Source organism: Podospora bellae-mahoneyi, chromosome 3 (genome assembly GCF_035222275.1).
Source record: "Podospora bellae-mahoneyi strain CBS 112042 chromosome 3, whole genome shotgun sequence".
In the NCBI taxonomy this organism is placed as follows: domain Eukaryota; kingdom Fungi; phylum Ascomycota; class Sordariomycetes; order Sordariales; family Podosporaceae; genus Podospora; species Podospora bellae-mahoneyi.
Window position 1 is genome coordinate 3250475 of NC_085882.1, and position 25920 is coordinate 3276394.

General features: G+C 53.5%; 7 protein-coding genes across 7 annotated transcripts; 3 read left to right on the top strand and 4 right to left on the bottom strand.

The window, feature by feature from the left end:
• Positions 1 to 7921: 7921 nt before the first annotated feature.
• On the bottom strand, positions 7922 to 10587 carry QC761_309470 (uncharacterized protein; the record flags this gene model as incomplete). Its single annotated transcript, XM_062878095.1, has 2 exons — positions 7922 to 10442; positions 10496 to 10587. The coding sequence occupies 2 exons, from the start codon at positions 10585 to 10587 to the stop codon at positions 8039 to 8041; spliced, it is 2496 nt and encodes an 831-aa protein (XP_062733927.1). The 3' UTR covers positions 7922 to 8038.
• Positions 10588 to 11096: 509 nt separating this feature from the next.
• On the bottom strand, positions 11097 to 11662 carry QC761_0057990 (uncharacterized protein; the record flags this gene model as incomplete). The annotated part of the gene is made up of 2 exons (XM_062872537.1): positions 11452 to 11662; positions 11097 to 11289 (listed from the first exon to the last, which is right to left on the bottom strand). Exons 1-2 carry the CDS (start codon positions 11514 to 11516, stop codon positions 11097 to 11099), a joined length of 258 nt encoding a protein of 85 aa, XP_062733928.1. The 5' UTR covers positions 11517 to 11662.
• Positions 11663 to 12579: 917 nt separating this feature from the next.
• On the top strand, positions 12580 to 14085 carry QC761_309480 (uncharacterized protein; the record flags this gene model as incomplete). Its single annotated transcript, XM_062878096.1, has 1 exon — positions 12580 to 14085. The coding sequence occupies one exon, from the start codon at positions 12580 to 12582 to the stop codon at positions 14083 to 14085; it is 1506 nt and encodes a 501-aa protein (XP_062733929.1).
• A 2688-nt stretch (positions 14086 to 16773) lies between these two features.
• Positions 16774 to 17658, bottom strand: QC761_309485 (uncharacterized protein; the record flags this gene model as incomplete). The annotated part of the gene is made up of 2 exons (XM_062878097.1): positions 16774 to 17287; positions 17342 to 17658. 2 exons carry the CDS (start codon positions 17656 to 17658, stop codon positions 16774 to 16776), a joined length of 831 nt encoding a protein of 276 aa, XP_062733930.1.
• Positions 17659 to 18317: 659 nt separating this feature from the next.
• Positions 18318 to 20980, top strand: QC761_309490 (uncharacterized protein). The gene is made up of 3 exons (XM_062878098.1): positions 18318 to 18694; positions 18858 to 19232; positions 19334 to 20980. Exons 1-3 carry the CDS (start codon positions 18505 to 18507, stop codon positions 20323 to 20325), a joined length of 1557 nt encoding a protein of 518 aa, XP_062733931.1. The 5' UTR covers positions 18318 to 18504; the 3' UTR covers positions 20326 to 20980.
• Positions 20981 to 21659: 679 nt separating this feature from the next.
• On the top strand, positions 21660 to 22502 carry QC761_309500 (uncharacterized protein; the record flags this gene model as incomplete). The annotated part of the gene is made up of 1 exon (XM_062878099.1): positions 21660 to 22502. The coding sequence occupies one exon, from the start codon at positions 21660 to 21662 to the stop codon at positions 22500 to 22502; it is 843 nt and encodes a 280-aa protein (XP_062733932.1).
• A 997-nt stretch (positions 22503 to 23499) lies between these two features.
• QC761_309510 (uncharacterized protein) lies at positions 23500 to 25874 on the bottom strand (the record flags this gene model as incomplete). Its single annotated transcript, XM_062878100.1, has 2 exons — positions 23500 to 25385; positions 25438 to 25874. 2 exons carry the CDS (start codon positions 25872 to 25874, stop codon positions 23645 to 23647), a joined length of 2178 nt encoding a protein of 725 aa, XP_062733933.1. The 3' UTR covers positions 23500 to 23644.
• Positions 25875 to 25920: the final 46 nt, after the last annotated feature.

Genomic DNA, 25920 nt, shown 5'->3' on the forward strand with positions numbered 1-25920 from the left:
AAGCGTGAAAGCCACGCTGTCCCTTGCGCACGCAGCAGGCAGATGCGCGATCAGCGTTGCGGCGGAAACTGGTGCAAGGAAGTTGACGAACAAGCATTTGTGACGTAGGTGGGCTTCACTCAGGCATGACGATGATGCTCGTTGAGACGCTTCACCCTATTTTTCTCGTCTCTTCTCGAGACGGAATGAAAAAACCCGGCATGTGGGACCAGGTGAGCCGAACCAAGTCAGAGAGGATGCAGCCTGTGCCGTACGGGAAGGGAGCGGCTTCCAATCGGTTGCCTTGGGGTCTCTGGCATCTTTTCTGTCTGTGTGGTGCAGGATGCTAGAAAACTGTGCCCGTGTGGCGTAAATATCCATTATTCAGTTGTTAAGTGTCGTGATGGATGCACAGCTCCCCGCTGGATGACCGCCTCACCCGTTGTGCCGCGCCGTCGAAGCTGCGGTCATTGCAGAAGGATCACACAGATGGCTGTCTGGCGGGGCTGACAACCTGATGAGATGAACTGCAACTGACCCACGCGGCGTGACGGGCTCCTTACCCCGTGGCATGATGTGCATCGGAATCGAGTTGCCAGCAGGAGGGCTGGTCAACGGACAGTCTCAACTGGCTACGGGTGAGACATGAAAGACAGGCACCGCTATAGTTGTTGAGGCTCGAGACCTCGTCGGTCTTTCAAATCCGTACGATATGTGTGGACCAGTATCTACGGATACAAGGCCGAGAAGAGCCACACTAGCTCCATGCTGGTGGGCAGTTCGGCCGGCCGGCCGGCCGGCGGAGACCATCCCCTCTGCTGGATTCTGAACTGTAACCTGTAACGACAGTCTCGACATTCTCGAATCCTGGGCGTAATAACCCAGGCTTATTATGATCTTCGGCGCAACTCCCGGAGGCTCAGGGATGGGTAACTTTGGCGTCAAACACGTGTAGCTTAGATAAAAGTCTCGGCCCTATCTCGAGACAGAGACAATCAGATACCGAGATGCTTTTTTTTACTCGTTGATCATGTCTTGCTTGAGGAGAGCACGCTCACCATGTGCTCGTACTCGTGTCGGGATCCGGTGTGCGTGATCTCATGGCTGTGAGACAGAGAGAAAGAGCAAGAATTGATGTCGTTCACCTGCAATTGCTAGCCTCCTAGCGTAGCCCTGTTTGGTGAAGCGCCATGGCCGCGCTGGATCTCGGTAACGGGAGGGGCTCGATGCAACGTGCCGCTTGGACGAGTCGGCGAGGCAGTGGACACCGCCAAGCACAGCGTCCATCCACAGCAGCGGGACTGGTTTTTGGTCCAAGGCAATTCGCTTTTCGGGGATGCGGAATGCGGAATAGATGAAGAGGGGAGCCCAATCATGTCGGCAGGCATCCGGAAGCCGGCTCGATTAGAGAATCGTCTGATTGATGGAAGATTTTGATGAGGCCGTGCTTGGCCCGCAGAACCACAACAGTACCTGATCCGGAACCATTTCTGCCAGACGAGGGGGAAAAATACACTACTATACACTACGGCTGTTGCTCCGATAGCGTCTCTTTGTGCTTCGGTTGGCCGCCGAGGGTGCCGAATTCGAATCCACGTTCACCGATGCCAGCCCATGTGCCCATGTCGGTGATCGTCAGCCTGTTACTGAGGAGGCATGAGGCATGAGGCATGAGGCATGAGGCACGAGGCATGGTGACGTGACCATGTATATCTGTGCAATGTCAACTTGTAGAACAGAGAAAGCAGAGACCGAGACACACATGCAATTCCTGGTTGATTGAATTTGAAAAGTACACTTTACGAATAACAAATTCAGTTTTCATGAGATTTCAACCCGACGGGAGCGGGGCACTGGCAATTGATGCGCGCGGTGGACCTCTCGCCGTGAGAACGCTCCCGCTTGGCACGCTTGGCGCCCTTCACACCCATATCCTTGCCAGCCACGCCCGAGCTTCTGACCAACCGGCACGGGCCAGGCAAAGAAGCCGTCGAAGGATTTTGGAGCCATTAGCAGCCACCTACTGGACAACTATAGGCCGGGGTGGCACTGACCCCCCGCCCAAAGATTGTTTCAAGATCGATGTGCGAGATTTGCGGTGCCGAGAAACTGACAGGCCAGAACGTCGTGTCTTTCCACAAGTCCACCGACAAAGTTCAAGACTATTGATAGTTCTACTACACTGACAGAGTAGTCATTGGTAATTAATAACAGGATCCCGGCTTCCAGGTTCGCACCGAGAATCCAATAAACAAAAGCCCCTATTGGAAACCATCCCACCATCTTCTTTCCCTCCAGTAGCTAGCTAGCTGTCTGGCTGTGCCTTCCCAGATCAGATCATGCTGCAACATATCCCCAGATAGGCAAGAGTAAAACAGAGATGTACCTTCCAGTTAAATTTTGTGAAGACACAACCTCCGCTCCGGGTCGGAGACTTTAATACCTCTAGGCAGGCACGCAGGAAAGGAAGGAGTGGCTCGCGGGATGGATTGCGGCAGGAGCAAAGAACCAAAAACACCTGTGAACTTTCCGTCTGATGAAGGAGCTGAAGTCAACCAAGGCAGCTGATGAATGGCTCGCTTGCAACTTGCAACTCTTCCCTTCCCCCCTCTCTTTCCTCCCCTTCGAGAGCCCAGACCCTCTTGGCACCCGAATTCCCGTTTTTCTTTCTCGCCGGGCGTCAGCCACAGCCACCATCGCATCGACCATCAGCTAGCTGTTGGGCTTACCGATGGCTTACCGTTTTCTATCAGGCAGAACCCAGCTGCCGGAGAAAAGAACCGGCCGTGTCAACCGACCTCGGGCCCAGAGCCGGTTCTACCATCATCCCAGCAAGTCTGGTTGTTGATATGCCCATCCGGTGTTCGCCAATACCGAGCACTCTCCGAGAACCTTACGTGACGAAAATGCGGCTCAGTCGTAGCGAAGCTGCTCAGCTGTATTGATCGGACCCTGATGTCACCTCTCTCCTATTCCTCGCTCCCCACCTTGTTTCACGCGCTTATTGACTTTGTAAATGACTGCTACAGCACCACTGGGGACCGAGATTCGCACATGTCCACGACGCCCGTCTGTCTTCCAAGCTTCCCTTCCAAGCTTCTAGTGGCTGCCACCCGCAGCGTGGAGGTGTGCTGAGCAAGGGTGAATTGTTGCGGACCTGTTGATTTGAAGCCATGTCCCTGTGCCGAGAATGCGGGATTCCAGGAAGCTGGACTCCATCATGAGCCACCAACTCCGACGCATTGCTGCGGGAGAAACCGAAAAGGGAGCCAATACTTCGCGAGTTGCAGCCACTCTGAATCCTCATCGCTGTCAATATGGACACTGCAATGCCATCATGCAGAGTTCGGTACAGAGTACGTACACAACCAAGGGTCGCTCTCTCGCCAACCAGTCCGGTTGGCCAACATCAACCTCGCTTCCCGCCGCCATTGCAGTAGAAGTGGAAACAGATGAGGTGGTATTCTGACAAAATTCCATTGGACTTTCCTCATCCCTCGTCCAGTCAGTTGTCTCGTGTCGTTCTGCCCTGTGGTTCGGATAGGTAGAGGCGATTTGTTGGGAAGTAGAGCTTCACCCACCCCGGAAGGAACGACAGTATCAGCAGTCTGATATTAGGCGCTCGAATCGCCGTATCGTGGACGTCGAAAGGACGAATGGCACCACTTGGCGGCGGGTTTTGCCCACACTACTATACTCAGCCCAGCCTTGGATGCTCTCACAACCACCCATCCGACTGCCGAAATCCGGGCAAGCTGTTCAGCTCCGCACACACATGGATAACCATCCCGACCACTCAAAAGCACGCACAAGTCTGTTCTTCCACATTGCACGACATTCCTATGGAGTAGACGAGAAGACACACGGTCGATCACGCACTGTTGTTTGTTTCTCCCAACGGGTGGTCGGAAGTGTAGCCTGCTCTTCGTCCCACACTGCTTGAGACATGCCTACCGTGCGTGGTCCAGTCCAAGCGAATTCTCGGGACGTTGGAATTGTGGCGAACGTGTGACCACCGGTGAAGGTTTCCCAGTCTTTTCTAGTGAGACTTTTCTGTACACGTGTGGAAACGGTGTAGAGGGCAAGCCATTCCGTGTCCGGTCAAGGGATACGGCGTCAAGTGCGCTTGCTGACGGCAGAGGATGCCACCCCACCAAACACGCTGATTTGTAGGGATATACGAAGCATGTCGTCGTCTTGACGGAGGTTGATGGGTGGCAGAGTTGCTGAGCTCCATGTGGTCATGATGAACAAGGCTCCTTGCAACCAGCATGCTGTGCAACGGCCGGGCAGCGTGAGAGCCGGCCGATGGAGCATCTCACAATATAGAGGAGGGTTTCCGATTCGCATCCAGCCCTGGCCGGGTTGCGGATGTCGACGGATACTGTGTGCTTGGGATCTCGGAGAAGGGCCGTACGGGCTTCAAGCGGGTCTTTGTACTGGACCATTTAGGTCCGTTGCAAGGGAGAACGGCGGCGACTCAGCCGGTCCTATCAAGACATGTACGGTCCCGTTCACGGCCTAGCAACTTGTACCGCGCAAACCACGGATTGACGCTCCACGTGTAAGTCACTTCTCTTCTCACAGATTCCTATCTCGTCACACAGTACCAGCGGAATCACTGCGCTATGGTTGCACACCGTCCAGGCTTCCACCATGCCGTAAAATGAAGGGCGGTTACTCGGGAGACGCCTTGTCGAAAATTATGGCCGAATATCACAAGACTGCGCAACAATTGCTGTTCCTACTTCCAGGTTATCACAATGGCCAGACGCAAGACTCTCATTACAGGGACGAGCTATCACATGTATTATCATGCCGCCGTCGATGCGCCGTTAGTTCTGGAGACGAGACGCTGCATGACTGGTCGCATGTGCCGAGATGGAGGGGAGCGAACGAGCGGAGAAGGAGGGGGAGATGAGGGGCCTCTGTTTCGTTGAGATGATGAGGGGTGAGGGGGGACGTTGCGCCGTATTCGTTTCCTCCCACAAAACACAAAACAAATATCTCCGCTGTCTGTCGTGTGTGGTTGGTTTGGTTTCCGAGGGTTGAGAGCGGAACGGCAAAGAAATCAAGAAGGGCTTTTGTTGAGACTTCTGGTTGGCTTCGCTGAACCTGACGTTTCTTTTTCCTTCGCTTAAGGGAATGGGCAAACAAGAATGGGGATGGGGTTCTCGGTACCTGACCGATGACGCCGAGGGCCCTGTCGGATGGCTTCCGAAACTAGAGCGTCGATCCTCTTGTTTCCACCTGGTTGGCTGTCGTCAGGAGGAAGAGAAAAAGAAAAGGTGAACGGCGCGCTCGAGACTCGTGGCAGAGATCACAATCACAACGGCAGCGTGGTTTACACGTGCCGACTTCCTGAATGTCTCGGTCGGCGCTTTTTGCTTTCTTTTGCCTGTCTGAAGGTCTTTTCCGGCTTTTTGAGACATTGATGGAAAAGACTCACTGATCAACACCCTCGTGGGCAGGATTACGATACAGTACTTGGACTCATCAGCACACACAGTACGGAGCAGTCGGGAAAGACAATCTTTTGAACAAGAAACGGTTTTCGTTTTCAAAACCCCTCCCTACAACCCCGGTCCCCCCCGTCCCCCCGGTCCCCCGGCAGAGAGAGCACAAAAAAGAGAAGAAGAAAAAAGAAGCTTTCAGCCAATTATCGAGATGCGGGATCCGAGATTCAGAAGGGGGAGCAGATCAACAGATGCCCACCCGAGCGGACGCAACCATGGGCCGTGCTAAGCGCTAGGCCCTTTTCGGGAACCTCTTCGTGGCCGTGGTTCCGAAGAAAACTCACCACCAGTGCCTGTGAGGCGCTGTAGCTGTGAAGGGCTGGCGCTGTTTTGTGTGTGGTGGATGATGAGGTGTGAGTGGTTCTTTGTGAGAAAACAATCTTGGTTTTCGTCAACCCCACCACGCACTGCTGGGCATCCGCAGCAAAGCGATAATCAACCCAAGTTCCTTTTGCTGCGGGCGCTCCACTCCACCACAAAACGCCCCATATCGGGCCCGGCAGCTGCCGCGGCGCGCAACAACCACCACCACCACCACTAACAATGGAACGGCTGGGCTGGGCAGGCCTGGGCTGATGGGGGGAGGAATGAAATGCAGGGACCTGGTTTGGAGATTATTTTGGGTGGTGTTTAGGAAGTAAAAACCGACGTAAGTAGGTAGGTGGATGAGAACTGGGAAAAGGTTGGGTATCATTCTGGGAGTCGGCAAGGTGAGTTGCTGATTAACGAGCAACCAAAAGAACTTCTGGAATATGTGTGAGATTACTACACTACAACACTGCAAAGACAACAGTTCAGCAAGCCGTTGAGATTTAGATTACCTACGAACAAATTGGGAACTTTTGGACAGAGACAGAAGCGAGCGAGAAACGTCACCGTACCATGCCCATCCTACGGGGAGGGGAGCCATCGTGTGTGTAAGGCAAGGTATATCTATCTTGGCATGGGAACTTTACACACAGTGTTACATACATACCACCATACACCGAACCAAACACCAAAGAACAGATCGCCTCCTGCTCGTTCTTTCTACATTTCTTCTAGCGCAAAAGCGCGATTTTGGAATCGCGGAAGGCGGAACGGGCAGCATCGCATCGCATACCGATGGTTATGGTCACATTGTGAGATGCTACGTTGGGGTTGTAGTGGGTTGTATGGGTCTGGGCGTTACCACAGTTCGCTTAATGGGCTTTGGGGGTTTGAGGCCGGATAAGGCCGAGTGAGCAGGGCGGCGGGTTAAAGTTGGAGTGGTGATGGATGGGTTGTGGCGTATGGGTGAGAGAGGGGAAGGATGGGAGATCTTTGGCGTTGTGTCGGGAGGATGTCGAAGTCACGAGCTGGAATAGGATGGTTGGAAGGTAGGAGTGGTGGTATTTGGTTGGGTTTGGGAGGTAGGTTGCTGTTGAGGGGGATACGGGGCCACAGAGGAAGGTATGAGGGCATCATGAAAGGGACCAAGAGATGACCTTAACAGGCTACTGACACAAAGCTGGAGACTGGAGTCTTCCTGGAAGGCTTTCTCCCTGAACAATACCTTCTGCTGACATTAACAGGTTGAGAAGAGTTTTTGATCACAAGTTTTGGTGCTCTCAACCTAGACACCGGGCAACATTGTAAATGACACAAGAAGCTGATCCATACTCTACGTCAAAGAAAGATACGGCAACCTCTGGCGCATTGGCAGACTTTCGAGATTGGCGAATGTGTTTGTTGAGAAGCACGCCTTCTGCCACAATGTAGACTTCCGCTTATTCCTTCTGTCTTTCTACCTGTATGGGCTTATAGCTATCTGGGCATTGCAAGTAGCAAATAAAATCTGGTGACATGCTGTGACTCGTTACGCCCTGCACTTGAGATACCTTGAGCTCGGAGAACGCCAGATCTGTTTGACATCGCCCGCAACTTCCGGCAGTGTTTTCTCCTAAGCCTCCAGGTCTAATTGAGCAAACTACCGCAAGCCAAAAAATATGTGCACCTACGTTCAACGACTGGGCCTCGAGCGATTAGTAGACTTTTGTGTTGCTTGACTATCTCCTCCAAGGACGTCTATCTGCCAGTGTTTATCTGTCAGTCAAAACCCTCAATGAAGGATCCCATCAGTCAGGTCACTGCAGGAATATTCTGTCATCGGCGAAACCCATGACAGAGAGTACTGAATCTCGATCCAACTAGGTGAGCCGTCTCACAAGTCTAAGCAGCTTCGTGATACCTCCCTTCTATTACAAGTCCAGTCACAGCAACAGGTCTGTTTCACCAGGTTAGGTAGGACTTCCATAGAAAGCTTGCTTACCAAGCTGGTACACAGCGTTTCCCCAATCGCAACGGTGGCAACTCTAACCGGAGGAAACACTAAACGGGACAACATAGGACAGATATATATATCAAGGCTATGTATGTTGGCCTCAATATAACATCGTCAGGATTCTCAACACCCCAAAATGCTTTGCGGCTGGGTACTATCACAACAACAATATGCAAGACAAAACGAAGCCCAAAAACCATCATGTTCTAGGTAAAGGTATCATAAATCGCCACCCCATTTTCTACTCCGGAGGGGCCAAGCCCGTCAGCCCCCCAGCCAACCCTTGCATCCTCCTCCCCAGCAAATCATCCGAACTCGCCAACCTCTTGACCAAACCCCCATTGTCACCATCGGCCCTCGCCGTCCTGACTCTTCTCTTCTTCTTCTTTTGCCCCCCCGAACCAGAGCCACTCCCGGACCCGCTATCCGCCCCATCACCCGAAACCATAACCTTTGGCAGTTCCTCTGTCCCATTAACTTTCCCATTCGTCAAAACCGACGTAGTCGACGCCCTCTCCCTCGTCTTTCCAGGAGCAGCAGAAACAGCAGGGCCCGGCCGTGACCTACTCATCCTCATCTCCAGCACCCCATCGCCCTCGGTCCCATCCGTCACAGCCGTCGCCCCGCTATCCCTCCTCCCCCTCTGGTGGTGTGGCGTCCGGTTGTTCATCTCCTGAGTATGAACCCTATACTCACCCCCCTCATTCCTGCTGCTTCCCCTCCCCCTCTCTTCCCTCCTCCTCCTCCGTCTCTCCCCCTCTCTAAACCCCTCCTCTATCCAACTCCCCGTCTTGTCAAACAACCCCCATGCAGGCGGGTAAACAGAAGGAAACTGCAAAAACCCATGGCTAATCCCCGGTATGAGCGCCACTTCCGCAAACGCATTCTCGTCGAACCCTTCTGTCAACGCGTCAGTGTCGCGGTATTCGTAACGGGTGCCGTTGCTGGCCATTTGTGCCGCCTTGACGCGGCGGAGGCGGCCGGCGAAGATGACCGTGTCGTCTACCAACGGGTCTCTTTCCCCGGTCAGGAAGTAAGTTTTGGGAAAACGGGACAGCAGGACGTCTGGACACAAAATAGGACACAAAAGGTAGTCTTGGCTGAAGTCGGGACGGTTGTGAGGGCCGACGTAGAGGATGATCATCGCGCGCATCATTTCTGGTGTTAGGACTCTGTCGTTGAAGTAGGAGATCATGCTTGACATTGCGAGGCGGGTTTTGAGGGGGGAGGGGTGGTGGGAGGTGGATGGCTGTTTCTTTTTGCCGGAGGAGGCGGTTTGGTCGAGGGAGGTGGAGGAGTGAGGGGGTGTGGTGGGGAGGGATTTGGGAGACAGAGGCAGGGGAGAGGTAACCGGGGGGAGGTGGAAGGTTGTCGATCCGGCGTGGGCGTATTGTGGTGCGGGAGAGAGACACGGTTCCCGATTGCGGAGGATAGCATGTTCGTCTGGGTTGAGCTTGGCGGGGTCAAAGTTGACGGCGGTGGAATCCGAGTCCGGAAGGGTACCCGAGCTGATGTTGTCGTTGTTGTCGTTGTTGTTGTTGTTGTCGGGTGTGCCGTCGTCTTCGTCGTCGGATTGGTGGGGGGTGCCGACGAGGTCGTTGTACTGCATTGTCTTGCGTTGGAGGACGCGTTTGTTGGTGCCGCGCATGCGCCGGTCTTTGATGAGGGCCATTTGCTCGTCGCTCATCCAGCTGCCGATGTTCATGTCCAATGCTGGGTAGAACAACACCAAAGCTTCGGGGATGGGGAGGTCGGTTTGCCCTTGAAAACGCCGGATGGGACTGCTGCCGCTTTCGGTGATCATAATCGTCATTGCCGTCGCCAATGTACCGCCGGCGCTGTCACCAGTAATGACCACCCTGGGAACCTGCTCCCCGCTCATTCCCACGCACCTCCCCTTTGACCTAATCAACGTGCAGTAAACATCATAACACTCATTCAGCGCGTACGGAAACGGGTACTCGGGCGCCTTTTTGTAATCCAAACTCAAAATCGGCAGCCCCGTCTTCGCCGCCCAAGCAAACAGCTTATCGTCATTGCACCTCGGGTCCATGGCCACAAACCCACCCCCAGGAATATCAAGCACAAGCTGGTTATGTCCCTGCTCCCTCAGCTCGCTGAGCGGCCCGTCAAAATACAGCCACCCCTCCACCGGCTCCTTATAATCACTGGTACTCGGCCTAGGTATCCTCACCTGCCTAGGCGGCCACTTTGTCATTCTCGGCCTGACCAACCCCTGCAGCGTCCTCAAATAAGGGGACTCGACCCCCTTATTCCAGCTAACCCTTAGATGATCGACAGTGATATTCCCCCTGACCTTTCGCACCTTTTCATCAGCCTTTTCTGCCGCCACCATGTAAAACAGCGAGAAGACGATACTGGCGGCGTCACGGAGCCATTTTGTCTTGATGGGCATGGCGGTCCAGAAACCTGCGTCTAGGGCGGTGAGGATCCAGGTGGCGCGGAAGTAGGTCGCGTCGTACATGTTGGCTAGGGGGTCGGGGGAGGCGAGGCCGACGAGGGTGGAAAAGTTGCGGGCTGAATAGAGGTAGAGCATGGTGATTGTGAGGGTTTGCCAGAAGGTGAGGCGTCTGGAGAGGCATTTTGAGAAGAAGCGTACGATTGGGGGACCGTTTTTGTTGCCTCTGTTTGGGTTGGTATTAGCAAGGTGCTCTGTTGCAGGGCAGAGAAAACATACTTGAGGAGGTAGGCCGTCCAAAATGCCAGGACAGCCAGAACCTGTAGACGGCGGGACTTGACGGATGGTCGCCCCAAGACATGGTCAATCATGGTGGCGGTTGAGTGGTAGTGGTGACGGCCACCTTCACCGTTGACCGTTGGACGTTGTGTGTTTTGCTAGACAGTCAGACGTTGAGCGGCTTGTGGTGCTATCACGGGCGTTGGAGATTGGAGATGCGGCTTAAGGCGGTTCAAGGGATGGTGGTGTGGTTGCTGACAAGAGACAAGACACAAACAAAGACAAAGTGAAATCTGAGACAAACAAAGAATTCAAGTCTCGTGCGTAGAATGGTAGGAAGTTCTCGAGACAGTCCGTCAGCAAGGAGCTAGTATACAAGATAGAAAGGATAGACACGAGATGTGTGTCGAACATAAAAAAAAAAGAAAGAGAAAAACGACCTCAAAATGGCACATGGCCTGCCCAGCTCCGGCGGTCTAACCTGTTCCCATCTCTGGTTTCCGAGAGTCCAATGAGCAAGAAAAGCACAAGCGGAAAAAGCGGAGGTTTGAATGGGTGACGGGCTGTTTCGTTCCAGGCACCGTCCGCACGAATCATGGCGTCACGGGGTGTCGCTGCTCTTGATCATGCTGAGCTGAGAAAAGGCGGTGCTTTTGGCATGTGATTCAGCCAGGAACTGGGAGCCAGCAGCCTTGTCCATTGCTTGCGTGGGGGTGGGGTTTTGGGGTTGTGCGGAACCCCGACCGAAACCCCGCAGCCACCTCCACTCCCGTTGATTTGCATCGGTTTTTTGTCTGGGGAAATGGAGTTCAATGCTTCTGTGGACATGGGGAACCTGTTTTCTTACGACTTCGATTATCCGGGCATTTGTCTGTCTTGAATGATTAACAGCCACAGAGGTCGAACAAGGGTTCATATTTGGTGCCGACAGCCATCTGCAGGATCAAGTGATGCACAGTAAAAGAAAAGCCGTGAAATCCAAGACACCGACTGCATGCATCGCCGTCAGGGAACACAGCATGTGCCGACTCCGGGGCAGCTTTGGTCGGAACCCGGCGCCGGGAATCTTGGCTTGGGTGTTGCACTGACAGACGGACCAGTCCTGATTTGGGGCTAGGGCAATGCTTCTTTTTGCTTGTGATCGAGTGTTGGGATCGCAGTTGTGATATTCGGGCACATTACGACGAAGGCGATTGCAAAGAAAGTGGCAGAAGATCCATTTGTCTGACTGAAAAAGAAGTCTACTGAAATGAGACATCACATGGTGATACTTGAGCTAATCCAGCTTGCACTTGATCTTTCGATATTTCGATAGCTTCGTGTAGCGACAGGCAGACAGCAACTGGATTGTTACTCGAGTCGCAAGCATGTGACTGTGTCTAGGGGACAGGCATATCTTTGACAATTCATTCTCTTGTGAAACCCAAGTTTAAGGCATCTTCAATAATCACGGGTCAGGCGGTGAGGCTTCTCTTCCCAATGGCTCAGCAAAACCAAGCACACAGTGAAAAAGGAAAAACATCAAAAATTGCGACCGGGACGGACCCGAAGGCCAATCCATGACGGAGAACTCCTCGCTGTGCAATGAAGGCTCCCCGCCATACTTTGAGAATTTCTTGATCCTCCCAAAGTCAATCAAGGTAAGTATGAAGAAGAAAAGAAAAGAAAAGAGGAAGAGGATTTGGGGGGAGGGGAGCCCTCCATATATACTCAGGTGTCATGGGTCCGTGCACTCCTGCAAATCCCCAACAGAGTGCGAAATGTCCGAGCGCCCTGTGGATGCCAGCTGGTGAACCGTGCCCTGAGATTAGAAAGACTTCCAGCTGCCGTGCGCTGAAGCTTCAACTGGCAACCTCTTTTGTCTGACCTCATCGGCAGAGGTGGCAGCTCCTTGCTTTGCGCCTTCATCGCCCATCCGCCAGACCATCGCACTGCACGTCACGCAGCGCAGCCATGCCCATCACTAGCAGAAGTCAATTAGAGAATCATGCGCTGACGCGGACACGATAGCGCCCGCCGCCCGACCCCAGTCACCCCCTATCCAACTTCCACACAGTCGTTATCTTTCCTATCCAGCAGCCACCATGGCCCGAATGTCCGCCGCCTCCTTTCTTTTCGTCGTCGTTTACAACTTTTTCTACTACGCCCTATACCTCGTCTGCATTGCCTTTCTCGTCGTCACCCCCGCCGATCTAATCCAGCAAGCTTTCGCAAAGAAACAAAACTGGAACATCTTGGTCGTCACTGTCTGCTACGTCGTTACTGTGTTGGTCATCTTTTTTATCTACGTTACCAGAATCTACATCAGCCGCAGTGTTCTCTCGTCAATACCCAAGAGCTGGATACCCATCGACAAGGGCGATGTACCGCGCAGTGTCAGGGAGATGATTGTGGAGGGGCTGAGCAGGAGCGCTGCCATTGCTTACGAGGCCAGGCCGAGAGTCCCGCACCCAATGATACAACCAGTAACGACACATACGGGAACCGTCGAAGAGAAACAGAAATCCAGCTGGAGGGGAAAATGGAGGAGTAAAAGCAGTGGAAGCGGAGGGGCCGTGTCTGTCATTGAGGGAGGAGACGCGATTGGTCTCGAAATGGGCATGCTCCCTGATCAACAACAGCAGCGTGCCGTATGGGGAGACATTGAACACCCTGGTTGGTCATCACCGGTATCAACGGGTTTGCCCCCGAACCTGCAGTACTCGACCGTTGTATCCGAACTTCCGAATCTTATCGAAGCCAAGGCGCTCACCCTTGCGCCACCGGATCCAGACTCACGTACCCTGCCTCCAACACTTGACCCAGAAGCTGTCGCCATGTTGCAAAGGCCAGAAGGAGGAGTAGGACTCAGGGAATACTTGGGTCTGTTGACCGAGATGGGAGTTCTGACGGCATCACCGACGACAACCGATTTCCTGTCGCAGTATGAACGAGCCCGATTCTCAGCCAGACCGCTGACCAGTGACGAGTTCCGAGAGTTGATGCATTTGTTTGCTGAAGTTTTGAGAAGCATGCAACCTTTTGATCCAGCTCTCGCTTATGACGATTACGACGATGACTCGTTTAATGATGGAATCCCACAGGGAGAACGAGAAGGCGAACAGACACAGTCAGAAAGTGATATTGATAACGATGCGCCGAGAGGAACCAGTCCTTCTAGTGCAGGGCAGAGTTTGCATTCGGGCTTGGGTCTGGGGATAGGGAATGGTCAGAATGCCGGTGGTGATAACGACAGTCTGGGCGGGAAAAGCTCCAGTGCCTCAACGACATGGAGTCAGGGTCGTGGTTCAAGACATTTGAGACCTGGGATGGGAGTGCGAAACTCATCTGCCAACACCTGGCTGTACCAGACTGCGCCAACAACTCCAAAAAGCACCAGACATGCTGGAGTGTCCGATTCCAGTGGCGACAGTGACGCAAACTCGTTTGCGCAAACCAGACATCCATACCAAGTTGACGGCACCAGCGGCAGTGGCAGTGGAAGAAGTGTACGATCAATAGGAACAAACGGAAGCGGAGGATCAGTCATCAGGCTGGCTGCCGATGGGGATGGAACAGACTTGCCATATGTGTTTACCGGTGTGAACTGAGAAAGTGCTGCTTATTATGTAGGATTATGGGACGAAGCAAGGCGTTTTTGGTGGGACTATGGTTAGTAGATGTAGGATCTTTTTGACGTAGTATATAATGATAATGTATTTCCAGGTAATTACTCCTGATATCAGGTTTGATGTTCATGATGCGCCACATGGAAGACAACAAGCCACTTTTACATCAGCAAATATCCGGTTTGCCAAGACAGCCACCCCCTTGTGCCCCCACTTTTGTTGGGGAAAGGGGTAAACAAAACATGGGGTTGCTATGTGAGGTTGTGCTCCGGGTGGGAGACTTAAGACATTACACAGCATTGTTGAAGCGACATAAAAGGTTTATGGAAGAATGACGAAGGAGCTGTTTGCTTAATGAAACTAAATGTACGTGGATAAAGCATGTTAGATATCAGATGTGTCATAGACAGACGCGAGGTTGGAGCTGACTGTGTGATTTTTGGGGCGATATTGGGAAGGGAAGATTCAAAGAAGTCCGGTGAAGTCGCTTGAGAAGATATGTGTAGTTTGTCGGTGGGACAGAAAGCTGTCTTGCAGCTGTTGGGAACAACTCTTGTTAGGACTGCTACTGAGGCGCATTCCGCTTCTTACAAACTGATTAAAACCACACGGCTAGAGAAACTCCATCTTCTCACCCAAGAGACCACGGGAAAGTACGCCGCCTTTCTGCTTCCTCCCAACGTAATCCCAACTCAACCCATATCCCCATGATTGCTGGGACAGCAGGAAATTTACGCTCGAGATCTCGGACTATCATACTCCCGTTTACGAATCCTCTTTTTTCATCCCCGAGCTTCTCGACCCTGCCACTGCCCAGACCTACCTGGGGTCGTTTCGCCACGAGCACCGACAATACCTCCAAGGTAACAAAGATTACCGTTAGGCCATTGCAAACATTCACCGTTACCGCTCTGGAGCCCCTGCTCTCGTCGGATAGGCCTAGGGCGGAAATCCCGCTCCCGGGCGCTCCCGAACGCAGGCTGCCAGAAGGGACCAATTATTATGAAGCTCGCCGACGGGACCTGTACAGTTAGACAGGAGCTTCTCGACACTGTAGTACCATCCACACCACGGTACGATAACCTCAGACAATACCCCGCGGCCGTCCCCGGAAATCCAAAGTTCGGTGGTTGGGCTTCGAACTGGAGAAGGATCTGACGATGGGGTTGGTTCGTGCTCTGTAAGAGGGGGAGTTTGGGAAGGAGGGTGCAGTGGCGGGGTCGGGGTTGTAGGTGACTTTTGGGGAGGGGGTGGTGAGATTGATGTTGTTTCGAGGGGTGATGTGAGGGGGTTGGCTGGGATTGAGGTCAATAGCTAAGAAAGATGAGGGATGGAGGGAAGATGGTGTTGGGGTCGGCTTAAATCAACGGGATACTGGGATTGGACTGGAAAAAGACTTTGTCTGAGCTTGTCTAGTAACAACTGTGGGGCTTTTATGGCTGGATCGGGACTGTTAATAGGGCTTATGGTAACTTTGTTGGCTTTTGTCGATTATACGGAGCAGGATTGTTTTTTACTGTTTAAGTCAAAGAGTTGTTCTTTTAGTAGAATCTGGCGTTATAGCTGTTCCTTCCGGATTAAAGACTATGCAAGTCCCACCTCAATCTTCTCCTTGCGGCTGCTTACCTTATATCACAAAATGAAAAAGCCTTGCGCACATACATCATCACTTTGCCTTTCAACCTCTTCTTTGGGATTTTCTTGTCGCAGTTGCTCTTGTTTGATGCTTCTGTCTTTGGTGGGTCTGGCTTCAATGGGCCACTATCTGAGCGAACAAGAACCTAAAATTACCTCGTGCCTTCGGCACAGCAGTTATCCTGGGAGGTTATTCCTGTTGTTGAGTGGGTACCAAGCCCTATACACTGATGTGAGCGACATATCGCCTTGACCACCCAGCAACTTTGGTGTATCAAAACCTCGACGGCTCCAATATGATGCCCGAGCCTGCTGATGATTAAACTCGAACATGGTGTCTTCTGGCATGTGCTTCCGTCGATAATGTTTGAATTCCGTGACCCGTAACGGAATTGCGGTAATACCCGATGGTAGTCTGGTTCAGTGGTCTGAACAGTTCCTCGCACTCGTTATCTCGGCGATCTGGAGCAGCTCAGCACCCTCGGTTTGATGGTAACGATTTCTCTGTTTCTTGACGTCCTGATTCAACTATTGCTATCCTTCCTGTGTATTCCATGTGTGCACATCTCGAGTCTCATGTCCATAATCACCAGTCCGCTGCTCCATATTCCCAGCTCACACCACCCACCGCCGGCCTCTCACCTCCGGCCATCACCAGCCCCCATCCCCAGTCCCCATCCCCAGTCCCGCCAGCTCCTTCCCGCTTGCTTCAGCCGCTGTGAGTCACCCTCCTCAGCCGCCCCAGACACGCTCAACACCTGGCAACCACCCCGGCACCTGCAGTCAATCCACACCGTCTTCCGGCCCCACAATTCCGGCCATACTGTCGCCAAACCGGAGCTACCTCCTAAAATTTCCGCCGGTCCTCCCTCCCTCTCTCTCTTCTTCTTCACCCGCAACCAAAAAACGACGCCGGAACTGCCGGCACCACCAACCACCACCCACCAGCGACGACATCCCCGTAAGTATCTTCGCTTCCACGCCCTGCTCTTCATCAGCTGGGACCAAAATATCTCGTCTGCTAACGCTTCAACTTTAGAAGAAAATCGAATAAAAAATGAGCGGGCAATCCCCCACCGGGCGCGAGACCTTCTTGCTGCTCCCAGCGGCCGCGGGCTCCCCCTCCCGCAGCGAGTCGACTCCCTCTCTCTCCGGGGAGGAGGCTCGGGTGCTCGAGGCCGTGGCCGTTTCTGTTTCTCGGCCCCCTGCTGCTGTTGTTGTGACTGTTGGGATTGCAACAAGGGCGGTGGAGGCTGGGGAGCAGACTGGTCCGTCGGCCGCCGAGGCGGATTCTGACTCTGAGACGCTCATGGGCGAGGAGGAGGAGGAGGAAGCTGAGGCGGACGGCTCCGGGTCGTCTTCGTCGGGGGGCGCTGCTACTCGCAGTAGCTTTCTGACTCCGGGGTGTGACCAGGGGATTGGGAAGGTGCTCGAGGATTTGAGGAAGGCGGAGGAGGCGAACAGGCGGGAGTGGGAGGAGAGGGAGAGGGCGAGGGTGGAGAGGGAGGAGGAGGTGAGGAGGTTGAAGGGTAGGTTTCTTCCTTCTTCTCTTCTTGTTTGATTTCATCGTGGCTTTCTGGATTTGGAACGAGTCAGTTTTGAATTGGGCTTTTGTTGCTTTGGACTCGGCAAAGTTGCCTTGGAGTGGACGAGCACACTCACCTTGCCTTTTGCTTTTCGTTCCATCTTCGAATCTGGTCTCAATCCCGGCAAGTAGCCTTGAGATGGAAGAACACACACACCTTTCCTCATCCTCGAGTCTTTGGCATCGGCCTCGTGCTCAGATGGTTTGGGGCAATAGCTGGACTTGGACTTGGTCCAAGCATGGTTGATTGCTCGGGTTGCTCTAGCATCATTGCTCTTCGACAGCATGGCCGTTTGATGCTTGACCCTTTGGCTTTCCCGTTCCTTTCTTTTCATGTTTCTTCCAATTGTAGACGCCGACTTGACTTTGATTTCAAGTTTGGTTGCTTGCTCGGACGGTGTTGTTGATTGTTGACTGGGCGATCTCACCATGATCAACTTGTTTCCCTTGCCTTTCGTTCCATCCTTCTCTCCCGAGTGGGTGGATAGCTGGTTGGATTTCTATTAGAGCTGTGTTACTCTTTTAGTTACGATATAGAAAGAAGATTGAAGTCAGTATGAATGCTAACGTCACTTGTACAGAAGAGAGAACTGCGGCGGTGGTTGGGTGGCGTACTGGCGTGGAAGTTGAGACGGGTGAGCCGGTACGTGAACAACGACAGCAATGCCTACAGTAATTACAGTGCAGGCCTAGGGAGCAGTCACTGATGGAACAATAGGTGGTGGCAGGGAGCGCTGGGGTGGTGGGACCGCAAGAGTCTGCCTTAAAAGGCGACCTCGACGCTCCTAGGCAAACACTCTCCTCTTCACAACCCAGCGAAGACGAAGCGTGAGTGTCCCGACCTGCCTCCCGCCCTTTCGACTCGATATTTTTGCTAATATCACCAAGTAGCAACATGGATCCAAGAGAGACCCGTCGCCAACTTGTTGGCAACCTCAAGGAGGCCACGGCCAGGCGTGGTAAGTTCAGTCTGCATGCTCTTCACTCTGACACCCATCCCCAGCCCTCGACCACGGCGGGACCTTCCTCTGTGTGGTCGCCCTATGAACCCCCTTCAGCCTACTGCCTTGTGGAGCTTGGACCACCCGAGAGCTCAGGTGAGTTTGAGAGTATTCTAGCTGTTTTTCTCGCGGGGCTTTGGCGAGTTTCCTTTTCTCTCTTCATCACCAACAGCCCAAAAAATGGACGGCCGCTTCGAACAGAACGTCACCAGCGGCATCCTTTCCCTTGCCGCTGGTGACGATGACTTCACCCGTCACCGTCCCGACCCCATCAACGTCCAAGCCGCCCAGGCCCACGCTTCTCGTTCGGGTTCTCAACGCTCAGTCGCGGTTCACAACCCGCCTGAGGCTGCGGAGAGAGCTGATAGAGGTCACTTACCCCCTCCCCAATCTGTTGTCTTTCACACCTTTGCTGCGACCTTTTCACCCACTGTTTGCTCGCTCACCCTCCCCTGTTCCTTTTTTCTCTTCTTCTCTTCTTCACTCAGCAACAACACAACGACTTGGTCAACCTGCTAACATGAAGCCGATAGGCAACAACAACGAGATGTCCCAGACATCCGCAGCGGAGGGCTTCGGCCGAGTCGGTGGCCCTGGGGAGCGCCCGGGCAGCATAGCTGCCTCATCTGTTTACTCAGACGACCTCGCTCGCGGGGAGGGTCAACCTTGGGGACCCACTGGTGATGACGCAGATCCCTTCACTGCGTCATACACCAACGAGGAGGGGGAGCGATTCCCCTCCGAAATTCAACCGCTCCGGGTTGGTCTCGCTGGCCAACCCGGTTCCGGCCTGAAGCGCTTTTCAGCGCTTCAAAACTACTCGTACCCGGCGACGTCCGCTCGCCATCAGAGCATCCTTCGGGATTACTCCGCCTGGGCGGCCGAGCGCGGCCCTGGGCATGATGACGGTATGAATCTTCCATCTCATTTCATGTTCTTTTCACTTTTCATCCCGGTCGCTCCTCCGAATTTCATTTTCGCCAACAGTCACTAACAAGCTTTTGGGCAGAAGGGTGGTCCAACTGGGACTACGAGGAGGCGAGAGCCAATGATCTTCGGATCTATGGCGAGGAAGACTCTGGCGAGGGTCCTTCCGGCGAGCAGTCAGATTCTTATGAGTCTATTTACGCTTGCTCCTCGCCCGACCCCGGGGAAGTCTCTCCCTCGGGAGAACCCCAAGCTCTCCCCCAGCCGACGAGAGCTCACCAGCACCACCAAGAGTCAGCTGACTCTTCTCGTCTTCTTCCTCCCCGCGCCGACCTCCAAGGCCGGGACGACTCACCGCTCGACCAATACATGCCGGTCGAGGCCCAAGCCGGCCCCTCTGCGTCTCGGCGCACGGGCACCAAGAACCTCTTCGGAGATGGCGGTTGGCTCGCTGATACCAGTTCCTCGGCGCAGCAGACCCCAGCTCAAAAGAAGCTGGAGAAGATCACCGGTCCCAGGAGGAGCCCGACCAAGTCCAAGTCCCGCTTCCTTGGCGGCTTCATGAAGAAAGCTCGCGGGATCGTCGAATCACCCTCTCGCACCTTCGGCCCCCCGCTTCGCCGCTCGCCAGCTTCGATGCCACAGCCGCCTCGCAGTGGTGAAGAACCTCCCACCCCGCCACTCCACATCCTTCGCCAATCTCAGCTCGTCATCTCCCTCAACCCTCGCGAGCAATCCCTTATTTACTGTGAGCTCGACTTCGCCATCGCCGACGCTCTCAACGACTACATCATGTCGCAGTTCAACCTCGGCCGAGTTGATCATGCCACTATCAAGAAGACCGCCGACGAGTGGGCCAAGAAGGGTTTACCCAAAGTCAAGGGCTTCCGCTACGACGTCGACACCCAGTTGTCCATCCTCCGCGCCCATATCGAGCAGTTCAAGTTCTACGGTCAGGCCGCCACGACCGTCCCGTCCATGCTCGGCATCATCGACACCATGAGGACCACGGCCCGCGAGATGCGTCTCCGCACTTACTGCGTTCCTGATGTGGTGATTAGCAAGTGGCTCTAGGACATCACTTCCTTCTTCGCCTTCATCTCCGTCGAGCGCCATAGAATCGACCTCCTCCAAACGGCCAAAGCCTTCTTTGAATCTTGCCGCGCGCGTGAAATCGCCCCCAGCCAGGACCCGCTGACACGCATCGACGAGTGATTCCGATGCCTATTTCGACTGGTTCCAGGCCTCTCTGCATTATCTGCACGCCTATCCAAGTCTTTTCAACACCTCTCTGCATCACAAGAAGGCCTATTCGGTGATCTTTCGAACACCTATCAGTTGCGATTTGCGGCATATTTACATCAGTTTGAGGCCTATTCGATTTTTTTCGACACCTATTTCGTTTATTTTGAGGCCTGTTCGATGTTTTTCGACGCCTACCGAGTTTAGTTTGATGCCTTTTCAGTTCAGTTTGACACCTGGTTGATTTCTTTTCAAGGATATATTTGCATCAAACGAAGGGAGGAGGAGTGGAATGGAAGGGAGGAGCGGTTGCATGGAAGGGGGGAGGAATTGCATGGAAAGAATGGAGTCTGGAGGATATGGAAAGGATGGAGGGCATGGAAATTTGATTTTGAAAACTTGTTTGGGATCGGGCATTGCAAGGTGTTGGGGATAAACGTATACACATCAGTTGAGATTGAAGATTGTGTTTGAGACTTTGGATGATCAGTGTGATGTGTAATTGTGTCTTGTGTGAATGTGATGTGTGATCAATGTCTATGGCGCTGTGTGCTAGGTGTGCAATGTGCTTTTCAATGCCTCCATTAATTTGTTCAAGGCCTCGATTGATCTCTTGAAAGGCCTCAACTTCATATGTCGTTCTGAAAGTCACTGCTATTGTCCCGAATGACTCCTTCAACCTGTGAATAGCTTCATCGCTTGGATACCCCAACATCCAGACACACCACCATCTGGACCCCAGCCCTGCGCTAACTCCCATGTCCTCTTATAGTAATCTCTTGATGGTGTGTTACACCTCACGTGACGAACGAAAATAAAATTTGATAATGGTGTTGGTGATCGCCCCGTTTTGAAGCAGGTTTCGCTTGACGCCTTCGGTGTGACATCATAGGCCAGATCCCCATCACCAACGACCTCATCAGCCAAGGACGAAATTCCATTTTCATAACCACAACGTCAGCACCTTTCAGCCGCCTTCCTTTTCGCACAAATCAAGAATTCTGACCTTCATACACTAGGCACAGACGAACCCTTATTTCAGTCGGCTGCTCCCTAGTCCCTGCACCAGCAACCGTTCAAGCTCTGATCATCCATCCCCTAGCTCACATTCTCCATCTCATCACCCACATTCAAAACACACACCACAGAGAGAGGGGGGGGAAAAAATGCCACGATCTTACCGCTCCGACAGCTCCCCCGAGCGAGAAAGAGAAGACTACTACCGCCCCTCCCGTCACCGCTCCGTCACTCCCGGCCCCAACACCCGCGGTCCTTCCCGTCCAAGAGATTACTCCCCCTCTTCCCGCGGAGGGGGCCGCGCAGACGAGTACTACGCCTCGGGCGCTTTGCAGGAGCGACATCCCCACTTTGAATACGAAGACCACACCCCCTTTTACCGCCCCGACCCACGCGATCGTGATACGTTGCAGATCCCGCATGACGGCTATCGCCGGTCTTCTAGGCCGAGAACAACCCGCACCAGTACCGATGATAGTTTGACAACGGGAACGACGTATACAGGTGACACAACCACCATCATCCCTCGCTCTAGCCGTGGCCGTTCCAGATCGTCTAGCAGTTTCTCTTCGCGATCTTCATCACCAGACATCCACCACCGCAAACGGGGTCCGATTCGGCAGGCGAAGAAATCGCTTCAGGAAACTTTTACTCCGTCTACTTCTGGCTTGGGGGTGGGGGTTCTAGGTGCTATTGTTGGTGGTCTGGCGGCACGAGAGGCGGTGGAGCATTTACCTCCGAAGTCGAGATCAAAGAGTAGATCGGGGAGTCACAGCAAGAGTAGGCATGACAAGGTTGCGGTTCTGGGCACGGTGCTAGGGGCGGCGATTGGGGGGTTGGGGGCGAATGCGATTGAGAGGCATATTGAGAGGAAAAAGGGGATTGAGGAGAGTTGGGGACGGAGGGAGGGGGAGTTGGCTAGGTTGGAGGAACGGGTGAAGGAGGCGGAGGGGGGGAGGGATAGGGAGTATGAGAGGGGGAGGAGGTACTGATGGGAGTTTGTTGAGGAGTGGTTATGAGGTTATGATCTGATGATAGGAGTGGCTTTTGGTTTGTTTGGCGTTGGTATGAGTCAGGGATGGCATATCTATTGGAATTTCTGTTGCCAATGCTGTATGCTGGAATGACAGTTTTCTGACTCATCTTCCAGTGTTCTCTTCTACCAAATGACCCCATCCTCCTCCATCCAGTGATTAGTGATTAGACGTCAGTGCAAGACAATGTCTTGATATTGGTCGTCTGCCAAGCCCTTGTCATAATCACCGCCCGTAAAACCATGGAGAAAGCCGTTACCGATGACCATGTACTGCGGATAGTCATCGGTGTCTCAGTCCCCGACCTTGACATAAGAGTTGTCAGGGTCAGGTTCACGGAGAGGACGGAGGATAAAGGGAGCCGGGCACCCTGGGATGACGTGGATCTCGTCGTTCTTCTCTACATCCCTTAGGCACAGGCCGAAGGGAGCGGTTGCGTCATTTGCGAGGAGAAGCTTGCGCTCCCAGAGACGGGCCAGAAGGTGGTAGACAAGCTTTGCTTGCTTGGAGACGACCGAGTCATGTAGGCCAGAAGCGCTGGGAAACTCTCCAGAAGACACCCTCGACTGAAGCGTCTTCCAAAGCTCCAGTACCTATGGAGAAACTTGGCAGTAGAACACGATGGATTAGCAAGAGGGAACCTTTACGGGGCCCCCTATTTGTCTTACCAGCATCCCCCTCCATACCTACCTAGGTACCACAGCGGGGCAATATGGTGACAGAGCACGAGGTCCAGGCCAAACATCCTATCTTTCAAGGCTTTTTAACTATCTTTTAAGGCCTTTAGATTTTTTAAAGACCTCTAAACTATCTTCTACGACCTGTAAACTATCTTAAAGGATCTTTAACTATCCTTTAAGGCTCTTTAACTATCTTGAAGGGCCTTTCGCAATTTTTTTATGGCTTTGTAACTATCTTTAAATGCCTTTGAATTATCTTTTGAGGCTTTTAAATTATCTTTTAACGCTTTTTGATTATCCTTTATGGACTTTAAATTATGCTTAAAGCCTTTAAACTATCTTTTAAGGCCTTCAAACTATACTCAAAGGCCTTTAAACTATCTGGTGTGCTTACAAAGATCAAAACGCGCCCTTATCTTCCTAGTGCAGAGCAATCTTCTCCTCCGCCACCCCTCTTCCGAGTCCACCATCACCACCCATAAACCCATGGTAGAACCCATTCCCAACCACCATGTACTGCGGCAGCGCATCGCTCTCCCAATCGCCCAACTGCCAGTTCGTATTCACATTGGGGCCATCCAGTCTCCGAAGAATGAACGGCGCCGGGCACCCTGGAATAACATGCACCTCGTCGCCTTTCTGCGCATCCCTCGGTGCCAGACCAATCTTGTCATCATTTTCCGTGACGAACAACCTTCGCTCCCAGAGGCAAGCAAGAAGGTGGTAGATCATCTTCGAGTCGTGGGAGACAACCAAGTCATGGACTGCATCTTGGTTGCTGGCCAGGGCCATGGCGCGAATAAAGTCAGAGGCAAAGTCGGAGATCCATCCAGGAACCCAGGTGGGAACCCATTCGTCAATGATCGGTTGGATGTTGAAGGGATCGACGCCAACTTCTGTCTGAGGCTGCGGGGTGGTGCCCTCCGTGGCAGGAGCAGGACTCTTGGGACCAGGACTCTTAGGAGCAGGATTAACCAGATCCCAAAGCGACCTCAACCTCGAATAATCCGATTGCTCCCCCCCCTCCGAAGCCGTCGTCGGACGCCCATACAATAGACGATCCCCATCAATCTCGGTCGAGTCGTTAATCATCGTCCTCCAAAACGCATCCGTCCTCTCATCATTAGTCCCCGGATCCTCCCCCCACCCCTCCCTTTTCACCCCCGCCAACTCCATCCACGAGCTCAACACCCTCGGCACGTCCAACCACCGCCCCTGATCAACCAGCACCTCCCCGACCCTCCCAATAACCCCCACCCTCCTCGACTTCGTAAGCAGTATCCCATTCTTCGTCATCTTCAAATACTTGACAAAAACCTTCCTCGCCTTCTCCTCCCCCCCCTCATCAACAAAACTCGCATAAAGCGCCAACCTCCTCCTCTCCATCAACGCCCACTTGGGCGGGAACGTACAAAAGCTCGCATCCGCCACCCAGCTCGGGACATGCAGCCTTCTGTAACCATCCTGCGGCCTGAACAACCTCTCCCCCATGAGCAACTCCACCCCGTCACTCTCCCCCTTCACACACGCAAACACCGCCTCCGTTAGCGCCTGCCTCAACGACAAGGTGTAATCCGGCCTGAGAAAATTCTTATTCGTAACGATACCCAAAAACCCGTAAAACGAGTCCCTCTTCCAGCTCACCTGCGAGCCGCAGAACTTGCGTCGGAGCTGTGTGAATGTAATAGGGGTTTTGGCTTCCAACTTTTGCTGGCGGGTGGTGACCATTGATGAGATACGTTCTTCGATCGTGACGATGGTGTCGAACCCCAAACCTCGCAGGGCTAAACGGTGGGTTTTGCAGCATTTGGCCGTCGAGTGACGGGTTAGACCGTCGACTGCGTTTTGGAGGGTGAGGTAGGGGAGTTCTTGGTCCGCGAATAGGAGGGTGATGTCGGAGGGGAGGGCGAGCTCCTGGATCGTCCAGGTGCGTTTCCACCATTCCAGGTCGAGGAGGGCGGCGAAGGATTCGAAGTGGGGTTTGTAGGAGTCTTTGATGTCGGCGCGCTTGCCTTTGGTGAAGGGGGTGAAGCAGGGGAGGTCGGAGAGATGGGTGGTTGGTTGGGAGAGGGTGGCGAAGAGGTTGAGGAGCTCGAGGGCGGAGGCGGGGGATGAAGGGGTGGTGGCGGTCACGTCGGCTGGTTTGGGGAAGTCGCCTAGCCTGGGGGATGGTCAGTACGGATTATGTCAGGGCGAGGAAAGGAGGGTCGTACCAGATGAAACACCTCCCGCAGTACTTGTAAATATCCCCTATCTTGCCCACCTGCTCACTCTTCTCCACTGGGTTCCCCTGGTCAATGCATATGGCGTCAATCCAGAACTTCTTCGGCTCAGTCTTGTGACGGATCCGACGCAGGGCAAGCCAGAGGTTCTTCCGGATCTTGAACTGGGTGTTTTCGTTCACGGTGATAAACTGCTCGTCGTCTTTGGTGCCCCAGGCATACGACAGAGCGTCAAAGTGGCCATATAGATCAGGGTCAAACTCGAAAATGTCGACCCTGCAGACGATGGGAGCGGTGTCGTCCTCGCTTGGCTCTAGGGTGAGGAGACGGACTTCGGCTGGGTCGAGGCCGAGGGGGGTGTAGGCGAAGCCGGATTTCCTGTAGCCGGCCCGCTGGGGTTGGGGGGATGGGCCGAGAGGGGTGGGCATGGTGATTCAGAGTGGTATGCAATTCTCAAGTTTGAAGTGATCAGGA